Below are 19729 nucleotides of genomic sequence, written 5' to 3' on the forward strand. Positions count from 1 at the left end.
CAACACAACTCCACCGTTTATTTGTGGAATCTTTCTCATCGTCATTGAATAATTGGAAATCATGGGTGGGGGGAAGGGGTGAGGAAACTATTTAGCAGTGTACCAGGCCAAGATGATCACCTAAAATTATTGATTTAAGATACCCAAGAGCAAAGAAGCAGTTGGAAGTCATACTTAGCTGAGCAGCACCTGACTTGGACAAACAGATAACTCGTGAGCACTTTGGAACCAGATCCTTATAGTAAGAGTTCCTGTCAATAATTCACTCTCCCCTTGAGACTGGCTCTGGTCCTAAAGAAACTCAGGAAGCGAAGCACAATACTGCAGATAACAAATAAGTTTTCAAAACTGTAGGAAGGGAAGGGGAAAGTGGACAAGGTCTCTTAAGACAACTGGTCCAACCAGATATGAATTCCAATGAATTGACAAGTACTTGCCATCACTGGACAAGATTCCCAAAAAACCTCAGCATTAAGAGAAGTAAATCTAAAGGAAGTTAAAGTAAGGAAAGGAGACAATGGATATGAAACGTGTTTGCTAAGTGTTGTTTACATAAAAAGGATTCAATCCTACCAAAGAACAGCAAGATCACTGAAAGAGAGAAGTAGATGCTGATACTACACATTCTAGAAGCTTAAAAAAAAAAATGGTGTGGTCCTGTATATTATTTTCTTACGTGGATACTATCCCCTCTCACCCCAAATACCTATTTGGGGAAATCTAGAATTGTATGAATGACACAAACAGGGACTACAGAAGGTCCTGATGTGAATCTTAGAATCACAGGGGAGGAAAGAATTTTTAGAATAATCTGAATCAACTACGTGATTTAACAGTTGAGAGTGAGACTCAGTGGTTATAAAGCCCTTGGGCAGTAAGGGGATAAAGATCAAGACTGGATAAAAGGAGTGTCAAGCCCCTCGCCTATCACTCAGCTGTCCTTTCTTGATAAGAAAGAGATAAAAGCAAACATAAAAGTGAAATTCTTATCGGAACACTCAGTTGTGTTTTTCTAATGCACCACATCATTCACTACCTCTTCACTTCAAGTAGATCTCTTTTAGTGGACAGCATGTGATCAAACACCCCTAAAATGATCTCCTAAAAAGTTCTCCCTAACTCTCCAATTATTAGGCTTTTAAGCTGGAGTAGACTATATACCATATTCTTACATTTCTACTAAAGAAAAACATTTTTACAGGACAGAAGATATCACCTGATTATTTTTAACCAACCAAGAAATATACTTACAGGGAAGTTTCTGAGATGTTAATTTTGGGGAAAAAAAAAAACAGCAATAAGGGGGAAAAATCCATTAAACAAATTGACAAACTTACTTTTTCACTAGCCACGAGAATCACAAATAACCTCTGGCTCTCCTTATTATCTATTCACATGAGAGTTTGGAATGAAATGCAATTCTCAAAGGATTTTTCCTTTTCATTTGTCTGCTATAAAATTCTTTACAGTGTTTCAATTAATAGCCGTTAATGAAATCAATGAATTCTTCCACAATAAAGCAGTCAACCTAAAAGAATACAGCAACTTTCACGCTCTTCCATTTAGATAAAGTCCATTACTAAAATTCGTCTGTCAAAACCCTATTCCTCCCCTGAAAAGAATTTTCCAGGAGAGGAAGGCAGGTCTCTGGAGCTCACCACGCCACCACCTCCAGCCGAAAAAGCACAGCCATCCCACCACCACTCAAAGCAAGAAGTGAGATGCCCCGGTCCGGTCTACCAGCTGCGGGGAGACTGCAGGATGGCCCTCCTGTGTCCCTGATGGTCACTGTGAAAAGCTCTGTTTAAGCTTCAACGCGGGACAAGGATACAACCATTTCTTGCGAGGTGGCTCCAGTAGGAGTCATGAAAAAAGTGAAGAGAGCAGATGGGTAATAGAATGGAAACAGTCACAGAAAAAATTACCCAAGCCTACACCTTTTTCTATAAAGGAAAGGGCTGTCTCTGCTTCCCACCCACCACCCAGCACCTCTTACTGAGAAGCAGTTTCGGGAAACTACGTTCAGAGCAATACAATTTAATCCGTTTGGTAGGCAGCGAATGAAACAAAAGTGTCTCTGAGGTTGTGAAATAGAAGGAAAGTTGCAAACCTGTGGTCGAGTTCCGCGCGATCAGTGCCCCATCCTACCCGGGCACGTTTTCCAATCTTTGCGCATAAAAGTGTCTTGTAAGTCCTGCTCACGCAGCCGGCACCCAGCCCGCCCCCCGGCCAGGGCGCAGTAGTGGCTGAGCCGCCGCACATGCCAGCGGTGGAGGCTTCTTCCCGCCTGTCCTGACTATCAGCATGGACCAGGCGCAGATGCTGAAGGTCCTCTGTTGCTCAGGGATGGTCCACAGTGACCCGACAGTCTAAGGATCCTGTCACTTCCTCTACGGAAGGTGAGGCAAGCTCTCTGGCAGCAGAGAACTAATTTCCTCTTTCAGAAGTTAAAAAAAAAAAAAAAAAGGAACATTCATTTATTACGTAAATTAAGCCCACCAATGATTTAGGAAGTTGGATGCCTTCATCATGTTATAAAACATGCTCTCAGCAAACCCATTATAAACACAGACAAATCAAATCCTACTTTCCTAAGCTTGCAAAAGAAAACACTCAACAGGTTGAGCAGCGTGGACTGACTCACTCCATCTGTGCTCCCCAGTTGGAGATTATGCAGGAGTCAAGTCATTGGTCACAAGACCTATTCATGGGCAGAAGCAGTGACTTGCCTTCAGCTGCAAGGTTGTTCTGACATTGGCCACACCACCCTCTTAATGGCTCTCATGTGAGCAAGAGTCAGCTGACAGGTCTTACTCTGCAACCTTGCAAAACTCCATCCATGGGAGTGAGAGAGAAGCACCCACAGACGGGCCAATGGAGGACTTCACATATTGGAGGGGATGTGGGGGAGGAAGAATAGGGTACATCGTTGCTTAAATATACATATATAGTATATATGTGAACAATAATAACAATAAATAAAATAAGCCATAAACGCTCCAACTCTGGGCATCTATTCTAGCTGAGAGAGCCCTGTGCTCTCAGCGCCCAAGGATAAAAAGCTGTTCCATTTTTTTTCTTTTCTTTTCTTTTTTGTTAGCTTTTACTTCTGACACTAACATGCTCCATTTGTAAGATGAAAATGCTGAAGAATTGATATAATTTTTCCAAAGTACTGTGAGTTCCTAGAAACAAAATTTCGTTTAGAAGGGGGAAAAAAAAAAGCATAGGTCCCTAAAAACAGGTCAAATCCTGAAACAAAAAGTAAGAGACTGTCCCAACTCCCTTTCTCCTTCCTCATCCTTGGATTTGATTAGAGAAAATATTAACAGAGCTCTCAAATCTGATAAGCCCTTGTTTGTCTGGGTCTCTGGCCTCAGGAAGGTTTAAATGTATTTTTTATGCAGCAGTCCTATCTTTCACTCCGTGAGAAAACCTAATGATGTCATAGCAAAGGTCTCAATTAACGTGAGATGTTATTACACATGTGACCCTGCAGTTCCTCCATAACAAGCCCCAAAAAGATCCTCAAACCGCTCTCCTCTGAGAAATAAAGGCAGCGCCACACCTACCACAATGGCCACACTTCACTGGGGCTAAGCTGATGGTGCCAACAGAAAGCCAGGTTAGGAGGGAATCAATTAAGGGGAACACATTTGGAGCTTAAAGTATTTGAGCTCAGCACTCCACAGCCACAGTGTGATCGTGGGTTTTTCTTTTCCTTTAAACTATGTTCAAAATCACTCCCTCTTGTTAACTGAGAATCAGGTCACTTATGCAAGCCCTGTGGTTTTTCCATGGGGCAGCTCACTTAAGCACAGCTGAAGGGAGAGTCTCCTTTCAATATCTTCATCTATCCACCTGCAGTTGAATATGTTGACGGGAACAGCTGCTAGCACCACAAAGACTTTCACATCATTTTTCATCTTTGCACAATGTATGCATTTTCATTTTGGTTATATTCCCCATACAATTCCCACCCCTCTTATTTTGACCCTAATCTCTTCTTTTCCCCCACCCCCACCCCGTAGGGTGTCTGGTTTATAGTTGCTTATTGATTTTGATTTTTTCTTTATTATAATTAGTCTTTTTTCTGGTCCCTTATTTAGGTTTTCTAAATTCTTAATCTTCAGTCTAGGTACTAAGTGGCCAGAGAGAAGAGTCATGGACTAAGCAGCACTCAGATTAGCAAATATCAGGACACCAGTCCAGTCTGTTGCCTCTGGCCAAAGCCTCTAATCAACCAGATCCCATTTCCTGTTGTGTCTAACCTCTTCCATCCTAATTAAAGTAGGAAGGATTCCAGGTAAGTATTTTTGCATTTTTGCATTCCTTTATCTCCTGTTCCCTTATCACTCCTTGGGTGATTAAAAAAAACAGTGAGAGCTGTATGGGGGTTTTGGTTGATGTTTGTTTTTGGTTTTTCAGGGGAAAGCACAAACACCTGTAAATTAGGCAGTGGCGTGCCTTACATTTGGGGGAATCGCAGAGGTGGGCCAGTCCATGTGGAGTGTGGTGGATGAGCCTCGCCCAGGGAAAACCACCTTCCTGAACATGGTTTTCCCCTGCCAGTTAAGTATGTGATCACTGTATGGAATGAAAAACATTTTTTCTTTAAAGATTTATTTATTTATGCTTACGAGAGCTAGTGCAGGCCAGAGGTGCGGGGGCGAGGGAGGGGGAGAGTGAGAGGATTCACCCGAGATAGATGGGAGCAAACAGCGTGGATTGACTGAAATACACTGCTGAGGGGAGCAGCGGACAAGACCGGAGAGGTCTGCTGTGCCATGTGGGTAGCTCCCTGGCCAGGGCTCAAACTCGTGCTGCAGTGGCTGCCAACAGCAGCCACCAGAGAGGCCTCCTGGAATGAAAATTTAACTCAATTGAGAGAGGTGGGTTTGCAGAGGAAAAAACTCAAAGGTCTAACGAGCACCTCCCCACCAAAGTTCAGCCTGATTATTCTCAGCCAATGGATCTTTCTAGAAAGAGTCTTTCCCTGCTTAATCACATTGCTGTAATGAGAAAACAGGAAGAGTGAAAGGAAGAGGGGCAGGGTCCAGGGTTCTCTCACGGAGGTTCTTCCACTGGTGTAGGGTAAAGAAAATGTCAGGCTTTTCTGCCCTTCCGCCATCAGGATAGATGACGGATCCTTGTCCTGAATGCATGCCTGATGGCGGACACCTGGAATAGGGTGTGGGCATAGGTAGATGGGGTTCAGCTGAGCTAAGACTGTGCTTTTAAGGGCGGCGTCACGGGGACGCCAGCAGCAGCAGCAGCAGCAGAAGCCGAGGTAGAAGCCCAAAGAGAAGCCGAGAAGCAGCAGAACGAATGCCAGAGAAGCCCAGATAAAGACTTGCTGATAAAGACAGCCCAGATAAAGGCTGGCAGGCCTCCCAGCCCCCTAGCCAGCACCCCTGCCTGCCATATGCCTGGTGAACCCCAATAAAAGACCTGCAAAAACCCACTAAGGACTCTGACTCCTCCTTTACCCGGTCTGCATGGGATCAGAAAACCTGCACTGTGGCCAGTCCTGACTTTACAATTGGCGTAAGTCGGCAAGATCCATGCAGACGGGTACTGGAGCCCTCCGAAGACCTGGAGGGACTAAGGAGTAAAAGACTGCCTGTGACGACGCTGGAGGCGCCATGGCGGTACAGAAGATGGATACATCCATGAGCTACTGGACGAGACCTGGCGTGAAGGAGACGCCCGAGAGAACCAGCCAATGACACCGGAAAGGACCAGCCAATGACACCGGAAAAGACCAGCCAACGACACTGGAAAGGACCAGCCAACGACACCGGAAAGGACCAGCCAATGACCCCTGAGGCAGCAGGCCGCTGCTGACGCAGGGAGAGGCCAATGGACTTGACCTCATGGACTGATAAACTTGGACTGACAATCCCGCCAGAAGGCGGAGGACCTTGCAGGTTGATATGTTTTGGGACCCTGGGGGTGGAACAGTTTTGTTTGTAAACCCCAGGAGATGGAAATCTGGGGGTGGCCAGTGGGCCTAGATGGCCAAAAGCAGCCTGTTATGCCCAGCAGCCAGGTGGAGGAGAAAACCAAGAAGGCAAAAGCTGGTACTGATGCTAAGTTGAGAGGCCGTAAGCGGCCTGAGTATGCTGAAGAACTGGGAGTCTCGTAAAATCACCTGTGGGTGATGCCCTGCTCATTCTTGAGTGAGGGTGAGGAGCTGAGGAACCTGTCCTTGGGGGACGGCTGAGGAACGTGGCTTGGGGTGGAGCCCAAGCCACATGTAGAGTTTTGATCTCCGATCCATGTGCTTGTGCAGTGGGTTGGCTTGAGTGCAGGGGTCTGCGAGTCGCATTGGTGGCCATGAAGGCCGAGTGTTGGAGTGACTGCAGACAGAAACCCTGAGGGTTGGCGATTACCCCCAACAGAATAAAATTGCCAATCCCAGAGCTAGTGCATCCTGGGGGTGGATGCTGTGTGTGGTTTGTAGCCGAGACTACAGCCAGAGAAGGCCAGGAAGCCTGACGGCTCCTGGTATGTTATAGCAGATGCCGTGTGTGATTTCCCCTCCCTCGTATGAGCAGTGCCTTCGGCAGCAGATTTGGTGGCTCATCTGCTGGTACCAATAATTGTCTTTTGCGCTAGGTTGGTGCCCTGCCTGGACTTATTTGTGTTCTGTTGTATTTTATTGTATTTTGTAATATTTGATGTATTTGCTTTTGTGGGCCATGGCTGCATTGTTTGTTTGTTTAGAAAATTGTATATATATGTATAGACTGTATGGCAGAAAACCCTGAGGGGGTGGACTGTAGGGTAAAGAAAATATCAGGCTTTTCTGCCCTTCCGCCATCAGGATAGATGATGGATCCTTGTCCTGAATGCATGCCTGATGGCGGACACCTGGAATAGGGTGTGGGCATAGGTAGATGGGATTCACCTGGGCTAAGACTGTGCTTTTAAAGGCGGCATAACAGGGTCGCCAGCAGCAGCAGTAGGAGCAGCAGCAGAAGCCGAAAGAGAAGCCGAGAAGCCCAGATAGAGTAAAGACTTGCTGGGGGCTGGGAGGCCTGCCAGCCTCCCAGCCCCCCAGCCAGCACCCCTGCCTGCCATATGCCTGGTGAACCCCAATAAAATACCTGCAAAAACCCACTAAGGACTCTGACTCCTCCTTTACCCGGTCTGCATGGGATCAGAAAACCTGCACTGTGGCCAGTCCAGCCTTTACAACTTGCCTTTCCACACACAAGAACCCCAGTCACAGACTGTCCACCAGGTGTTCCAATCGTAGTCTCCAGGAGACACAAAAAGGTTATAAGGTAAACATTTACCTTGTGAACAAGCAGCAGGCAGAAAACATACTTTTTTGTCCGTATACTATAGTTCAATACAAAGGGTGAAAAAGGCCCTCATGCCAGGCTAGGACAAGTGGACCAAGGCAAGGGGGTGAGAACGTTTCTAGCAACAACGGTGCTTTAGGGGAATAAGCGTTGGTGACAGATGCAGGATGAAGGCGATTGTGTCAATACTTGGCAGTTTACAACACCTTCTGCAGCGGCCCATTCTCCCAACCCCAGCTCAGAGGACAACCAGAAAACACCGCTCCAGCCCTAACGCCCCCTACGCTGACCGGACAAGCCCAGCACTCAGGAGATTTGGCAGCATGTGTACTCAGACAAGTAGGTAATAACTGGCTAGATTTACCAGGTGCGTATCGTACATGCCCGGCATTGTTCTCACAGCACTTCATTTAATCACAGGAAGTAGGCGGCACTGGTATCTCCTTCTACAGAGGAGGGGAACGGCGCACAGGAAGGGTAAGGACTGGAGGGAAGCATGTCACTTGTCTGTGGTGGAGCCAGGATGTACGTCCACAGGGTCTTCACTCCAGTGAGCCACACCACTCACCCTCACGCCCCGCTGCCCAGGGGCAAGCCTCTGCGCCTGACCCCCCAGGACAGATCTGGGAAGAGTTGGGCTGGGGGCTGTATGAATATCACTGACTGATAAGTGGAAGTCTTTCTCGAGTGTCTCAAACCCTATGCCACTTCCAATGTTTAGCTTCTTCCCAACTCAGTCCCCTCTGGGGACCAGGACCCAGTCATGTGCGTAGTGAGTGACTAAGTCTCCGGTCGGACACCTTGCCATGAACCCTGCCCTGCTCTCTGGTAAACAACCCCCGTGCCAGAGCCAAGCACGCCAGTGGCCCCACAGGATGCCCGCTCTGCCCTCTGCTCTTGACCCTGCCCAGTCCAGGACTGCAGCTTAGGGGACAGACACTTGGGTGGAGTGATTTTTATAATCCCTCCAAAGTTAGCTTAATTGTACAATAAAATCAACCAGTATTATTGCTTTCACTTGAAATGAAGAACTACCCAGGAGCTAATTTAGTGTTCAGATTCAAATAAAAGTTACCAAAGTTCAAGAAAATTGGTTTTTCCTAATTGTAATCCGGATTATTCTTCACACCCAGACCCCCCACTCTTTGAAGCATTCAGAAGCTGGCAGAGGGAAGGCACTCAGGAATGGAGAGAATAAATGAATAAGCTGTATATCGTCAGGAAATCTGAAAATAAAAAATCCTTAAGGTATAACTAAAAATACAAAATTATATGTGCTCTCTGACAACAAGTGTGCTTTTAAAAAGCCAAACATAGAAAAAAGAAATAGGAAGAAATAGCATGTCTTTTGAGTCGTGAGACTAAGAATGCTTTGCCTTTCCTTTGTCTTTATGTTCCATTTTCTAATCACAGGCATGTATTGTTTACAAGCTATGGGTAAAACTACTTAACTTTTTAAAAGCCCTCCTGCCAAACCAGTAAGGATTACTTGATTTCTTTATTCTATGACAATTCTATAGGTTTTATTGTAAGGAAATTTTCAGAGTCAAAACAATTTCAGACAGCTGAAAGGTAAAGCAAAAGCACCCTATAAAAGTGCAGTTCTACTCACTATTTTTCCTCCAACGTAATTGCTATCATTAATGTTCATATAAGCCAGCATAAGAACAGAACTGCAGCTAGATCCCTTTAAAATGTCTCTCTAAAAACAAAACTCCGCAGTGTCCCTCTATTTGGAATTTAGCTTAGTACCTAGCAGCAATTCAATACACTTCCAAGGAAAGGGTTTTCAGATCACACATTGTGTGAAAAAGTGCTCTTCCAGGGCTAGCTGACCAAACACTAGCTTGTTGACAACACCGAGAAAAAAAGAAAAAGAAAGATGAGACTCTAGGAGATCCCAATACAAAAGTGAAACAGTGGGCCTCCCTGGTGGCGCAGGCAGTTGAGCGCAGTGCTGTGAAGCTGTCCGCAGCCTCTGCAGCGCCGGTTCGATCCCCGCCGGCCTCGGAACAACCCACATGGTGGGCAGACCTCTCCTGTCTCACCCACTGCTCCCCTCAGCAGTGTATTTCATCAGTCTGCTTGTTCTGTTCCCCACTCTGTCTCTGGTGAATCCTCTCACCTACCCCACCCTCCTGCACCTCTGGCCTACACCCCAGTTCTTGTATGCATAAATAAATAAAATAAATCTTAAAAAAAAAAAGTTGGAAACATGTTAGGGACAAAATATTACACAACTTTTAAAGTTTAACTATGATGTCAAGCCAGGCTGTCCTAGCACTTGGACCTTAGCAAAAGTATCCGTAGTCCAGACCTGCTTAAGAGGCTGGACGCTGAGCTTTGGGGCTGAGGCCATCTTCTCTGGAATCATCCACAGGTCTCTCATTCTCTCAAAAGAATGGTAGGGGCACTATCATGTGATAGGGACACTCAGTTACAAAGTAAAGTAGAAACAGCCTTAAAGAGCTGTTGCAGAAATTCCTATTCAATACATTTACTTGCTCTCCTGATCTGAGTGAAAACTGAAAACCACTGTGGCATTGCCAGTTATCAGTGTTCTTACTCTCCCCATGAAAACGCTTGTTATTTATTACAAAAACTGTGTAATTCATGAAAAGCATGTTTTAAAAAAATACCTCACGGAGAAGTGTTAGCTCTTCCATCTGGAATGCAGCTAGCTATAATGAAACTTTTCTGTTGATGCTTTGATACCGATGCAGCCTAGATTGCTCCAAATGCAATACAGAGCTGTACAAAGTCAAGTACTAAAAACGCTGTCAGTATTGAGACACAGCAGCTCACAAGTCTGAAGCCACAACTGAAACTCCAGCTACCTTAGCTGCGGATTCAGACTCTCTGCAGAAAGCCTTGTGAGTGTTCTACCTCCTCAGATGCCTTGTTCGTTCATGTAAACTGCACCTGCATCCCACATGAGACTGGTCTGAATCTTCTTAGAGAACAGTTTTTTGTGTTGAGGTCTTTCTCTCCCCCCTCTCTTCAAATGACAACATTTTTGAAACATTCGCCTGTATAATTTCCTTCAGTGTTCATAGCGGATATAACCATTTCACTGAGGAATAAATAATTCAATCAAATTACTGTAAATGGCATCACAAAACCATAACTCTGATTATTGTAACTATTACATAGCCATGGGGATGATTTTGGAATTACAGGGAGTTATTCATTAATCTGCGCTATAACTAAATAAGCCACCAAAAGGGATTAAACAAATAAAAAGCATTTGACATGCTTTATTATTTATAAGGATTTCTCACTCCTTTTCCAGAACAGTTTACGAACCAGCCTTTCAAATATGCTATTTAAACTTATGACTCCATTCATCCTTTCAAATATTTGATACGCCAGGCTCTGGTGAAGATGCTGATGATACAGGGGTGGGGGGGGTGTCAGGAGGTGGGGGAATGGAATTAGTGTGTTAACACACTCAAGGCTGAAGTGGTGATGGGATGGGGCTGTGGTGCCCTAGGGGTGAGTGAGGATCCTGCTAGAAGTACCCAGAGCACAAAGGCCCTCTCTCTTGTTCATCACTGGTGGTAGGAGAGTCAGCAGGTGGGAAGACATTACTTATCTGGAGCACGTGGTACTCCTGGCTCTCTCACCCTACCCACAGGGGCACAGAGCCACCACCGCTTCCACTGCTACCACCCCAGTCCAAGCCCCATATTTTGCCAGGACTGTTGCAACAGCCTTCACAGCAGGTATCCCAGTGGCTCTTGGCTGGCTCCAAATTCACTCAATAGAACACAGTCAATGTACACAGAGGAAACACGTTAGTTGCTTTGGGCCTGAAGGCCAACAACTGACATTACGGACACATAGCAAAAATGAAAATCTTCTAATATAATAACTTTACCACTGGAAAAGCGAGAAAAACTTTTAGAAGTGATGTAGGCACTCTTACAGCTGGCTGCAACGGCTAAGAAAGTTGCTTGGGAGTGACAGAAATCAAGTATGAGAAGAGAGAGCTGGGAAACACGAGGCTGGGGAAGGGTGCTCAGCTCCAAGTCAGCAGACTCTCATTTCCCTGAGTCAGTTCCTCATGACGAGGCCCAGTACTGGGAACTCAGGGGATGCCAGCCACTAGCGTCACCGCCAGCAGCGCCTCTGCAGAGACGGTGTCACACCAGGGAAAGGAACCTGGGCCTGCAAGGCAAGGGCTATGTCTAGTTCGAGCCCAGTCATTCATGGGCCACATGACTCTGGAGGGAAGACTCAGCTTCTCTGGGCCTTGGTTTCCTCGGTGAAATAAATGGTACTTACTCCACCTATTTTAGAGAGTTGCTAAAAATGTTTAATGTGAGCATATGAAAGTCCCTCCAAAACGCTGTACAGTTCGAGACAAATGTGACGTGGGTTTTTTTATATACACATCTGAAAGTACTCACTGTACTATTTGCGTTACTAAGCTCATAGATAACTGCACCGTATTTATACAACATGAAGCCAAGATAAATAACTTTGGCCACAGGGACATCTGGCAAATAATAATTTTATCCAAGAAAGTCAGTCACCTCCCTACCCCTCTCACTCACAGCAAACTGAAGTGCCAGGCAATTAAGTCCTCTAAAACAGACGCGTTGCTAAGCCCTTTGGGAACTCTAGAACAAATTAGAGCAACAACCAGAAAATTATAACTATAAAATAATTAGCTTTCAAATTAATATCAGGCATCCTCTCTTCCACTGATAAATTCCCCTTTACTGCCCTATATGCTCCTTCAATGACACCAGTTTCCCCCCCAAATTGCACTTCATCTAACTTTCCACGCCAAATCTAAGTTCCTTCAGGATCCAAATCAAGGGTCATTCATCCATAAAAACTTCTCACAATGACCCTTTTCTGAAGTTTTTCAACATCTATAATGGGAAGATAGAATGGGCTGCTATGACTAGACAGGACGGCTCTGACTAGCTAGGACTACCTAGCTTTTCTTATACAGCTCAGAGTCTTCCCCACACGTGGCAACAGCTTAGGACAGGCGGTGTCTGACCCACCGCAGTGGTCACGTGGAGGGGGGACAGCTGTAGGCCAAGCGTGATTCCCGCACAAGAACACACATGCCAGTGGTGTTTACCCCAGGTAGCCCTGAATCCATCTGCATTTTTATAATAAATAACTTCCAGATTTTAATGTTTTGACTGCTGTTTGTATTAAACCTCTCTTTGTACCCCATCACATACATCAAAAGGGTAAAACATCTTCTAGGAAATTTTTTTTTAAGATTTATTTATATATGCATACAAGAACTGGGGTACAGGCCAGAGATGTGAGGGGGGTGGTGAGAGGATTCACCAGAGATAGAGTGGGGAACAGAACAGGTGGATTGACTGAAGTACACTGCTGAGGAGAGCAGTGGGCAAGTCAGGAGAGGTCTGCTGAGCCATGTGGGTTGCTCCCTGGCTGGCTGTGGATCGAACTCGTGCTGCAGTGGCTGTGGGTAGTTTCATAGGCTGCATCTTAACCCCTTGCACCACCAGGAAGGCTCCCATCTGTTAGGAAATTCTAAGCCATATAAACTTCTTAAGGACGAAGCCACCACATCTTCATTTCTTTCGTGCTTTGCTTATCTAGCTAAGCTACCACTGGGCAAAAAGAAGGCATCAGTAAAGGATTCTAAAGTTAGAACTAATCTCTTTTTTGACATATTTACGAAGGTTACCTCACAAAGAGCTGTTCACCTCAGTTCTGGAACTAGGCAATCTCGTTATACCCTGACACTATGTGACATAACCTCAAACGCTCCTTTGAAAAATAACTACACATTTAAGGATCTGACTTTAATTAGTTCAAAACACGAGTTAGCACTAACTACCCTGATATCAAGTCTTAAGGGGGTCAGCTTTACCCCGTTTAGTGGTACTGTCAAGAACACTGACTTAATTTTATTTAGCAGAGAAGTTATCTTAAAGGAGAGGATTTTCAGTATGCTAACAATTTTCTTGGCACAAGAGCTAAGTTCAAGTACACAAACAACTTCAACAGCATTACAAATACAGGTAAGCCCAAGAATTTGGTTTGTAGAAAGAGTTCTATCTAATTCAGTTGTCTCAAATGAGTCCCTGAAAATTCAGAGGAATCAATGAAACAGCATCCAGCAGAAATCCATTGTGTGGGGCCTCCCTGGTGGCGCAAGGGTTAAGATGCAACCTATGAAGCAATCTGCAGCCACTGCAGCATGAGTTTGATCCGATTCCCGGCCAGCCAGGGAGCAACCCACATGGTGCAGCAGACCTCCTGACTCACCCACTGCTCCCCTCAGCAGTGTACTTCGGTCAGTCTGCCTGTTCTGTTCCCCACTCTGTCTCTGGTGAATCCTCTCACCTCCCACACCTCTGGCCTGTACCCCAGCTCTTGTATGCATATATAAATAAATCTTTAAAAAAAAAGAAAAAGAAATCCATTGTGTGACACATGCACAACATTTTCCAGTACCCACCTCTTAAAAGAGTAAAAAGAAACAGTTCCGAAATAAATTTTATGAATTCATTTACCAAAAATACCCCCCAAAAATCTTATTTTAAGATGTAATCAATACAAAAAAAGAAGAAAATTTTTATATTCTTTTTTTCCACATTACGTCTTTGAACTCTAGTGTGAATTTTACACTTAGAGAATATGTCAATTCAGACTGGTCACATTTCAAATGCTCAAGTGGGTGGCATAGCTCTAGAAAACTCTTGGAAGCCCTCCTGCGGTGGTGTGCATGTGTGATTCCCTCTCCTTCATTTCCAAATCCTGTCCCAGAGACCATGAAAAAAGAAAGGAAACCTAATGTGAGGCCAGCGGGGAGGGCGGGAAGGCTAGAACCAGTGTTCACAGCGGTCAGTGAAACTACAAAGCCCAGCAAGAGGAAGCTGGCTCATCTCCCCAACCCCCACGCAACCAGAACCGAGAGGAGTCGTTACCTCTATTTGCCAAACCCTAAGTATGAGCATTCATCCATCTCAAATGCCATAATAATGAAAATCACATGACAGGGGAACTGAAAATTCAAGAATTATGGGCACGAGGAGAACAAGACTCTGGAAGTACATCATCCACCTAACTCTGCAGAAGACAAAGCACCTCACGGCAATTAACCCACACCGTGGAACAACTCCTGACTCCCTCCTCTCCCTCCTCTGCCTAAATCTAATCGACACGAATCTTTATTCTTCCTCCCTTTCTTCACAAGTACAAAGTAGGTGGGGCTTGAAAGTCAAAAAAGTACACCCTCTGCTGTGCACTCGGGGGTGCTTTGCCCAGGCCGCTCTATCCCTCAGCGGGCACGTTAAAGGTCTCTGTCAGCATTCTCGGTCCTTTGCTCTACATGTCACCGCGTCATCCTCTCAGAGGTCAGAGTCGTGGTCAGTGCACCAACAACTGTGCTGTTCTCTGCCTCCTTCATTCCTACCGCTGCTCACTTTCCAGCGTAGCTTTAACTATCACCTCCCATCCTTACAGATAGCTGCTTTTCTCCACGCCGGCCTCTGACTGTGCGTGCTCTTCTAGTTCCTTCCTGTGTCAACCCCATTCTGATTCTTTTACTTCTTTATCTACAGAGTCACCACTGTGATTCTCTATTTCATCTGCCCTTCAGCTAGAATGGCCCCCAAACTCGCTCTAGGATAAGCCCTGCATTTCACTTCACTCTAAGGCTGCCCAATACTTCCACTGTACAACCAACTCTCCTTATTCCCAGTATTTATGTCCACTAAAGTGACTGTGAAAACTGGATTAGTGAATAATAAACCACTGCTTTTAGGGGAAGTATAGGGTTAGGTTACTGTGAAGCCTCTGGCTACATTGTCAACTAACTAGTCCTTACCCTTGTTTAATATTCTGTTTAAAGACTATTTAATATACATTGCTGTTCATTAGCATTGAAATCACAGTCAACAGCACTATAACTCATGCCTGATGAAGCTTATCTAACACATATTTTCTCTGTAAGACACATTTCGGCCTTCTTGCCTTAGGAACATTAGACTGTGTTTGAGGGCCACTTTAAACAACACAATCACTAACAAAAAGCACAAAAATTACAGGGAAAAAAAACACCTCAACATTAAATAGACTGTGAAAAGGACACCTGCTTATGGCAGGAGGACAGATGCAGCATGTGACCGCAGCTGAGAACAAGCACAGTGGGTGCCTCCATTATTTTGCTGCTCTCTGAATAACCCCACATGACCATACAAGCATGGGCTTTGCAGTCATAAACAAATTTTATCTAGGAGGTGAATTCACAAACATGGAATCCATCAATAAAGAGGATTAACTGTACTTAATAGCTGGTACATTTTTTTGTGACCACTTTCTCTACTAAGCTCCCTAAAAGATCAACTTTTGTTCCTCTTTTTGAACCCAGAAACTAGCACAGTGCTCAACGTATCAAAAGCACTCAAAAAATGCTTGTTAACTAGAATCTTGCCCACATTCACCTCTGCCTCCCTCTATAGAAAAAGCTGTACTTCTAACCTAAGCAAAAGACTAGACAGACCCTGACCTCTGGGTCTCACAGGCTCTCATCTGCTCAGCGACACGGCTCCATCATTGCCTCTCCCTCCCACGCCCACCCCCACACATACCTTTTACCTACGTGCATATAATGCACTCCAGATTATTGATTTGTATGACCCTCGTTTTTTATTCCACCTAATGCAGAGAATATATGGGAAATGAAATCCAGAGGGTCATTACTGCCAGTCCATCCTACCAGTCAGGGCAGGGAGGCATCACACTTCTTAAGCCTATGGAAAGCATAACATTCCAAAAAAAAAAAAACTTTCTGCATTTAAAGAGTAACTGGTTGGAACTGGTAAAATATTTATTATCACGAGACTATTTTAACTCCTCAAGTACAAGGAAACTCCTTAACGTAGGAGAAAAACCTAAAGCCTAGTGTAGCTGTGGACACTGAAAATAAAGTTGGAGGGGTGAGTAGAAGCAATAGTGCCTGGTATGTTTGGGGAGAAACCACAAGTTCCTACCCCAAAACTCCACCTTCTCCTTTGATTGCTGCCTCCTGCTCCACATACTGGTCCACCTCAGCCCTTGCCATGCAGTGAGTGAGGTTTTTAAAAACTGGTAAACAAATTCTAATCATAATAACCTGGGTTTTATTTGTTTCGAAAATCATCATAGCTAAGTGGAAAGACAAGAATAAAAAAATGATGAGCCCAAAATGTCAAAATGCCTGACACCCATATTTAGTATACAACTCTTCAAATGGAAAGATAAAAATCTAAAAGTGCTAAAATGGAGAAAAAAACAAAAAACTAAATGAAAAAAATGAAGAAATCTACCAAGCTCAGGCATTTAACAGATACTGAGTGAGCAGGTCTGTAAGGCCTCCTGCCCCTGCCTCTGAGAATACTGGCAGCTCTTCTCACACAACAACAGGCCATGGAATAAACCTTCATGAGCAGGACACCTCAAGGGCAAGCTCTCACAGTAGCTTTTCCTTTTACATTGTTTTTCTTCTTGAGGAAGATGGAGCATGTGAGGGGGAAAGTCAAGTGGCTTCCACGGCTACGTTAGGGCCGCGGCACGCTGATTGCCAACAAAAGAATAAATGCCGGGAAATCCTGTGAGCGTGTGTTTAGAGAGCGGAGGCGGGAGGCGGTGCAGTTATTAGGTTAAATGCAGAATGTGGTCAACATCAACTGGGTGTTCCTTGGAATTCTAGCATGTTCTAAGTAGAACCCACTTTAACCTTTTCTTAAAGAACACAGCAACTTTTCAAGAGGCCTGTCTGTGTGCACAGCCTCCGCTCCTGGCGAATGGACTATGCTAAGCAGTAATGTGTCACGACTCCAAGAGTTCCCACAAAGAAACCTGGGCTAAACTAAGGGTTGATGTTTTTTTATCACCTTCCCTCTAAGACTGCCTGCCTCAAAAGACCCAGTTAAAAGGTAAAAAGATCTTCACTAAGGAAAGAAAAGCTGAGGTCAGGACAGGAAACTGACAGGGTGAGTTAATCGGACCTTCTTACATGCCCAGCACTGTGTCCTGATGTGGATAATTTACACATGGCATGGCCACCCCTGGCCCCCAGTGGAGAGGTGCGATCTGGTGGGAGAGGGCGCTAAGCAAGACAAGGAGTATGAGAAAGGGCTGGGCTATTCAGCCCCCAGGGGGTGAGGGCTTACAACTACCAGATACCAGGCCCTGTTCTAACTTTGTGGGTTTTTTTTTAAGATATATTTTTAGTTATTTATGCATTCAAGAACTGCAGTACAGGCCAGAGGTGCACAGGGGGAGAGGATTCACCAGAGACAGAATGGGGAGCAGAGCAGGTGGACTGGCTGAAATGCACTGCTGAAGGGAGCAGCGGGCAAGACAGGAGAGGTCTGCTGTGCCATGTGGGTTACTCGCTGGCCAGGACTGAACTCATGCTGCAGTGGCTGGCAATAGCTTGATAGCACTGACTTTAACCCCTACGCCACCAGAGAGGCCCCCTGTTTTAACTTTGCAAGAACAACCCCATTTCAATCCCATAACCACGTCAGGGGATGGTTGCTATTATTTTCAGCGTGCCGTGGAGAAGGCAGCAGTACAGCACCCCGTGGCTCAGTTAACTTGTTTGATCGTACAAGTAGGAAGTGATGTCAGGAATGGAAACCTGGAGGTTGGCTCCAGAGCCCACAGACACTCTTACCCACCCCTAGGTAGGAGTCAGGAGGTTAAAAGTGGAAGGAAAAGACAAGCTCCAGACAAAGACATCTTTCCAAAGGGAAATAAAGCTCACCATGGAGGAGGAACTGAGACAATTTCAGTTTGACTGGTGTAAAGAGCGTGAGGGGAAGAGCAGAGAGGAATGAGACCAAGCCAGGCCTGTAAAGGCATTTAGACTTGATTTTTAAGAGTTAGATGCTAAAGAAAAGCACGTAAATTCTAATGAAAATAACACAAAATCTCAATAAAAAACAAAAGAACGGATTTGCAGTCATTAAAAATCAAGAAGATGCAAGTTAGCTGCAGTTTTTAACAACTGCAAAGCAAGGGAACTTGCCATACTCGTGGGGCTGACAACTAGCTGGGCTGTGAGGTGTGACGAGGGAGCAAGGGGTCTGTGTTCCAGATCTGGCCCTACCCACACAGGCAAACTAGCTCTGTGACCTTGACTGGTGAGTCTGTTCCTATTTCATAAATAAATGGCTTTGGAAGATAAAACTCACGTAAATAGGAGCTGTGGCAGTTCAGCCCATTCTTACCATCCACGTTCTGGGAAATACTCGTCTCGGAAGCACAGCAGCACATCTGCCATTCTGTGCCTCTCTCTCACCACAATTTTTAGGGTAAAAATTGGTTTGTACCACATGTAATTCCTAATGTCAACATCCTAAACCACTAGCATGGCTTGTGTCTGCCTTTCAGCCATCACCACTCTGTTTCATAGGCTGAACTAATCTTGGCCTTTGCCAAGAGAAATGATTCAATAAAAGATGACTTCTGGCTAATCGCACTCATGGGGGTGGGAGCAGCAGGGAATATTTCTCACTTTCTCAACAACATCTAGGTCCAAGACCCTCTGTTCCTGATGCCCCTCCTTACCTACCCCCCACCCCCATAGTGCTGGGAAAAGCAGCAGCCACCTGGAGTCCCAAGTGCTTTGTCCCGGGTGTAAAATTCAAATCACAGACTTGGGGATTAAAAGAAATCTGAGGGCCCTGAAAAGCAGTACTGAGATAATAGTCTCTCCCCCTGGTATTTCCCCCGCTAACCCCACTAAGAAATTCCCTCACCCAGGTTAATGAAAGTGGCTAATTCAGGGTACAGCATCCTGAATGAGGAGGAAATCAGAAAGAATCAAAAGAAGAAGGAAATTCGAAGGGTTGAAATCACATTACCTTGACTTGGGCTGATCTGTCATTACTTTTTTTGAAACTGGGAATAAGACTCTTACAGAACAGAGGTTGCAGGGGGAGATTACAAGAAGACTCTTCCCAACCTAAGATGTACTCTGGAAAATGAAAACCACTGTCAACTTGTATTGCTGTTTGAGGACAGCCACAATTTGGGGGTGAAATTAATATTTTCAGGCCCTGGTCAGTCTGTTTATTTCAAAACAGATTACTCACAAACCTGAAAGGGGAGGAACAGACCTTCTTCCAACAGTCCCTGGGAGCTGCAATAGCGTGTGAGCTATACATTAGTAAATTAGGCTTTTCGTGGTTGTTGTTTAATTATAGCCATGAGAAACAAAAATAAGTATTCCTGCACTCATCCTGAACCTGCTGTGCCATGGATGTTTTTACTACATGAGCTACTTTAGTGAACAGGTATCTCCCACTCGTTTTTATGAGGCGAAAATAGCATGTAGCCAGTAGAATATTTATTTTAGACAGAGAACTTAGATTAGGACCAGAAAACAAAAGTAGGGATAAAAGAACATTTCCTGGAGG

At 45.0% G+C, this 19729-nt stretch overlaps 1 protein-coding gene across 4 annotated transcripts in view; it reads right to left on the bottom strand.

The window, feature by feature from the left end:
* The window catches only part of FNIP2 (folliculin interacting protein 2), a 113572-nt gene that overhangs the window by 76407 nt on the left and 17436 nt on the right, over positions 1-19729 (bottom strand). For 2 of the 4 annotated variants that reach the window (XM_037497587.2, XM_037497588.2), the window contains exon 1: positions 2111-2419. The exons of the other annotated variants lie outside the window; for them this stretch is intronic. In XM_037497587.2, coding sequence (XP_037353484.1) covers positions 2111-2262 — 152 coding nt within the window. In that variant the 5' untranslated portion in view covers positions 2263-2419. Of the gene's footprint in view, positions 1-2110; positions 2420-19729 lie in introns of those variants that run through there. 4 annotated transcript variants of the gene reach the window in all.

Source organism: Talpa occidentalis, unplaced genomic scaffold (genome assembly GCF_014898055.3).
Source record: "Talpa occidentalis isolate TD23 unplaced genomic scaffold, MPIMG_talOcc4v2.1 talOcc4.8, whole genome shotgun sequence".
NCBI classification, from domain to species: domain Eukaryota; kingdom Metazoa; phylum Chordata; class Mammalia; order Eulipotyphla; family Talpidae; genus Talpa; species Talpa occidentalis.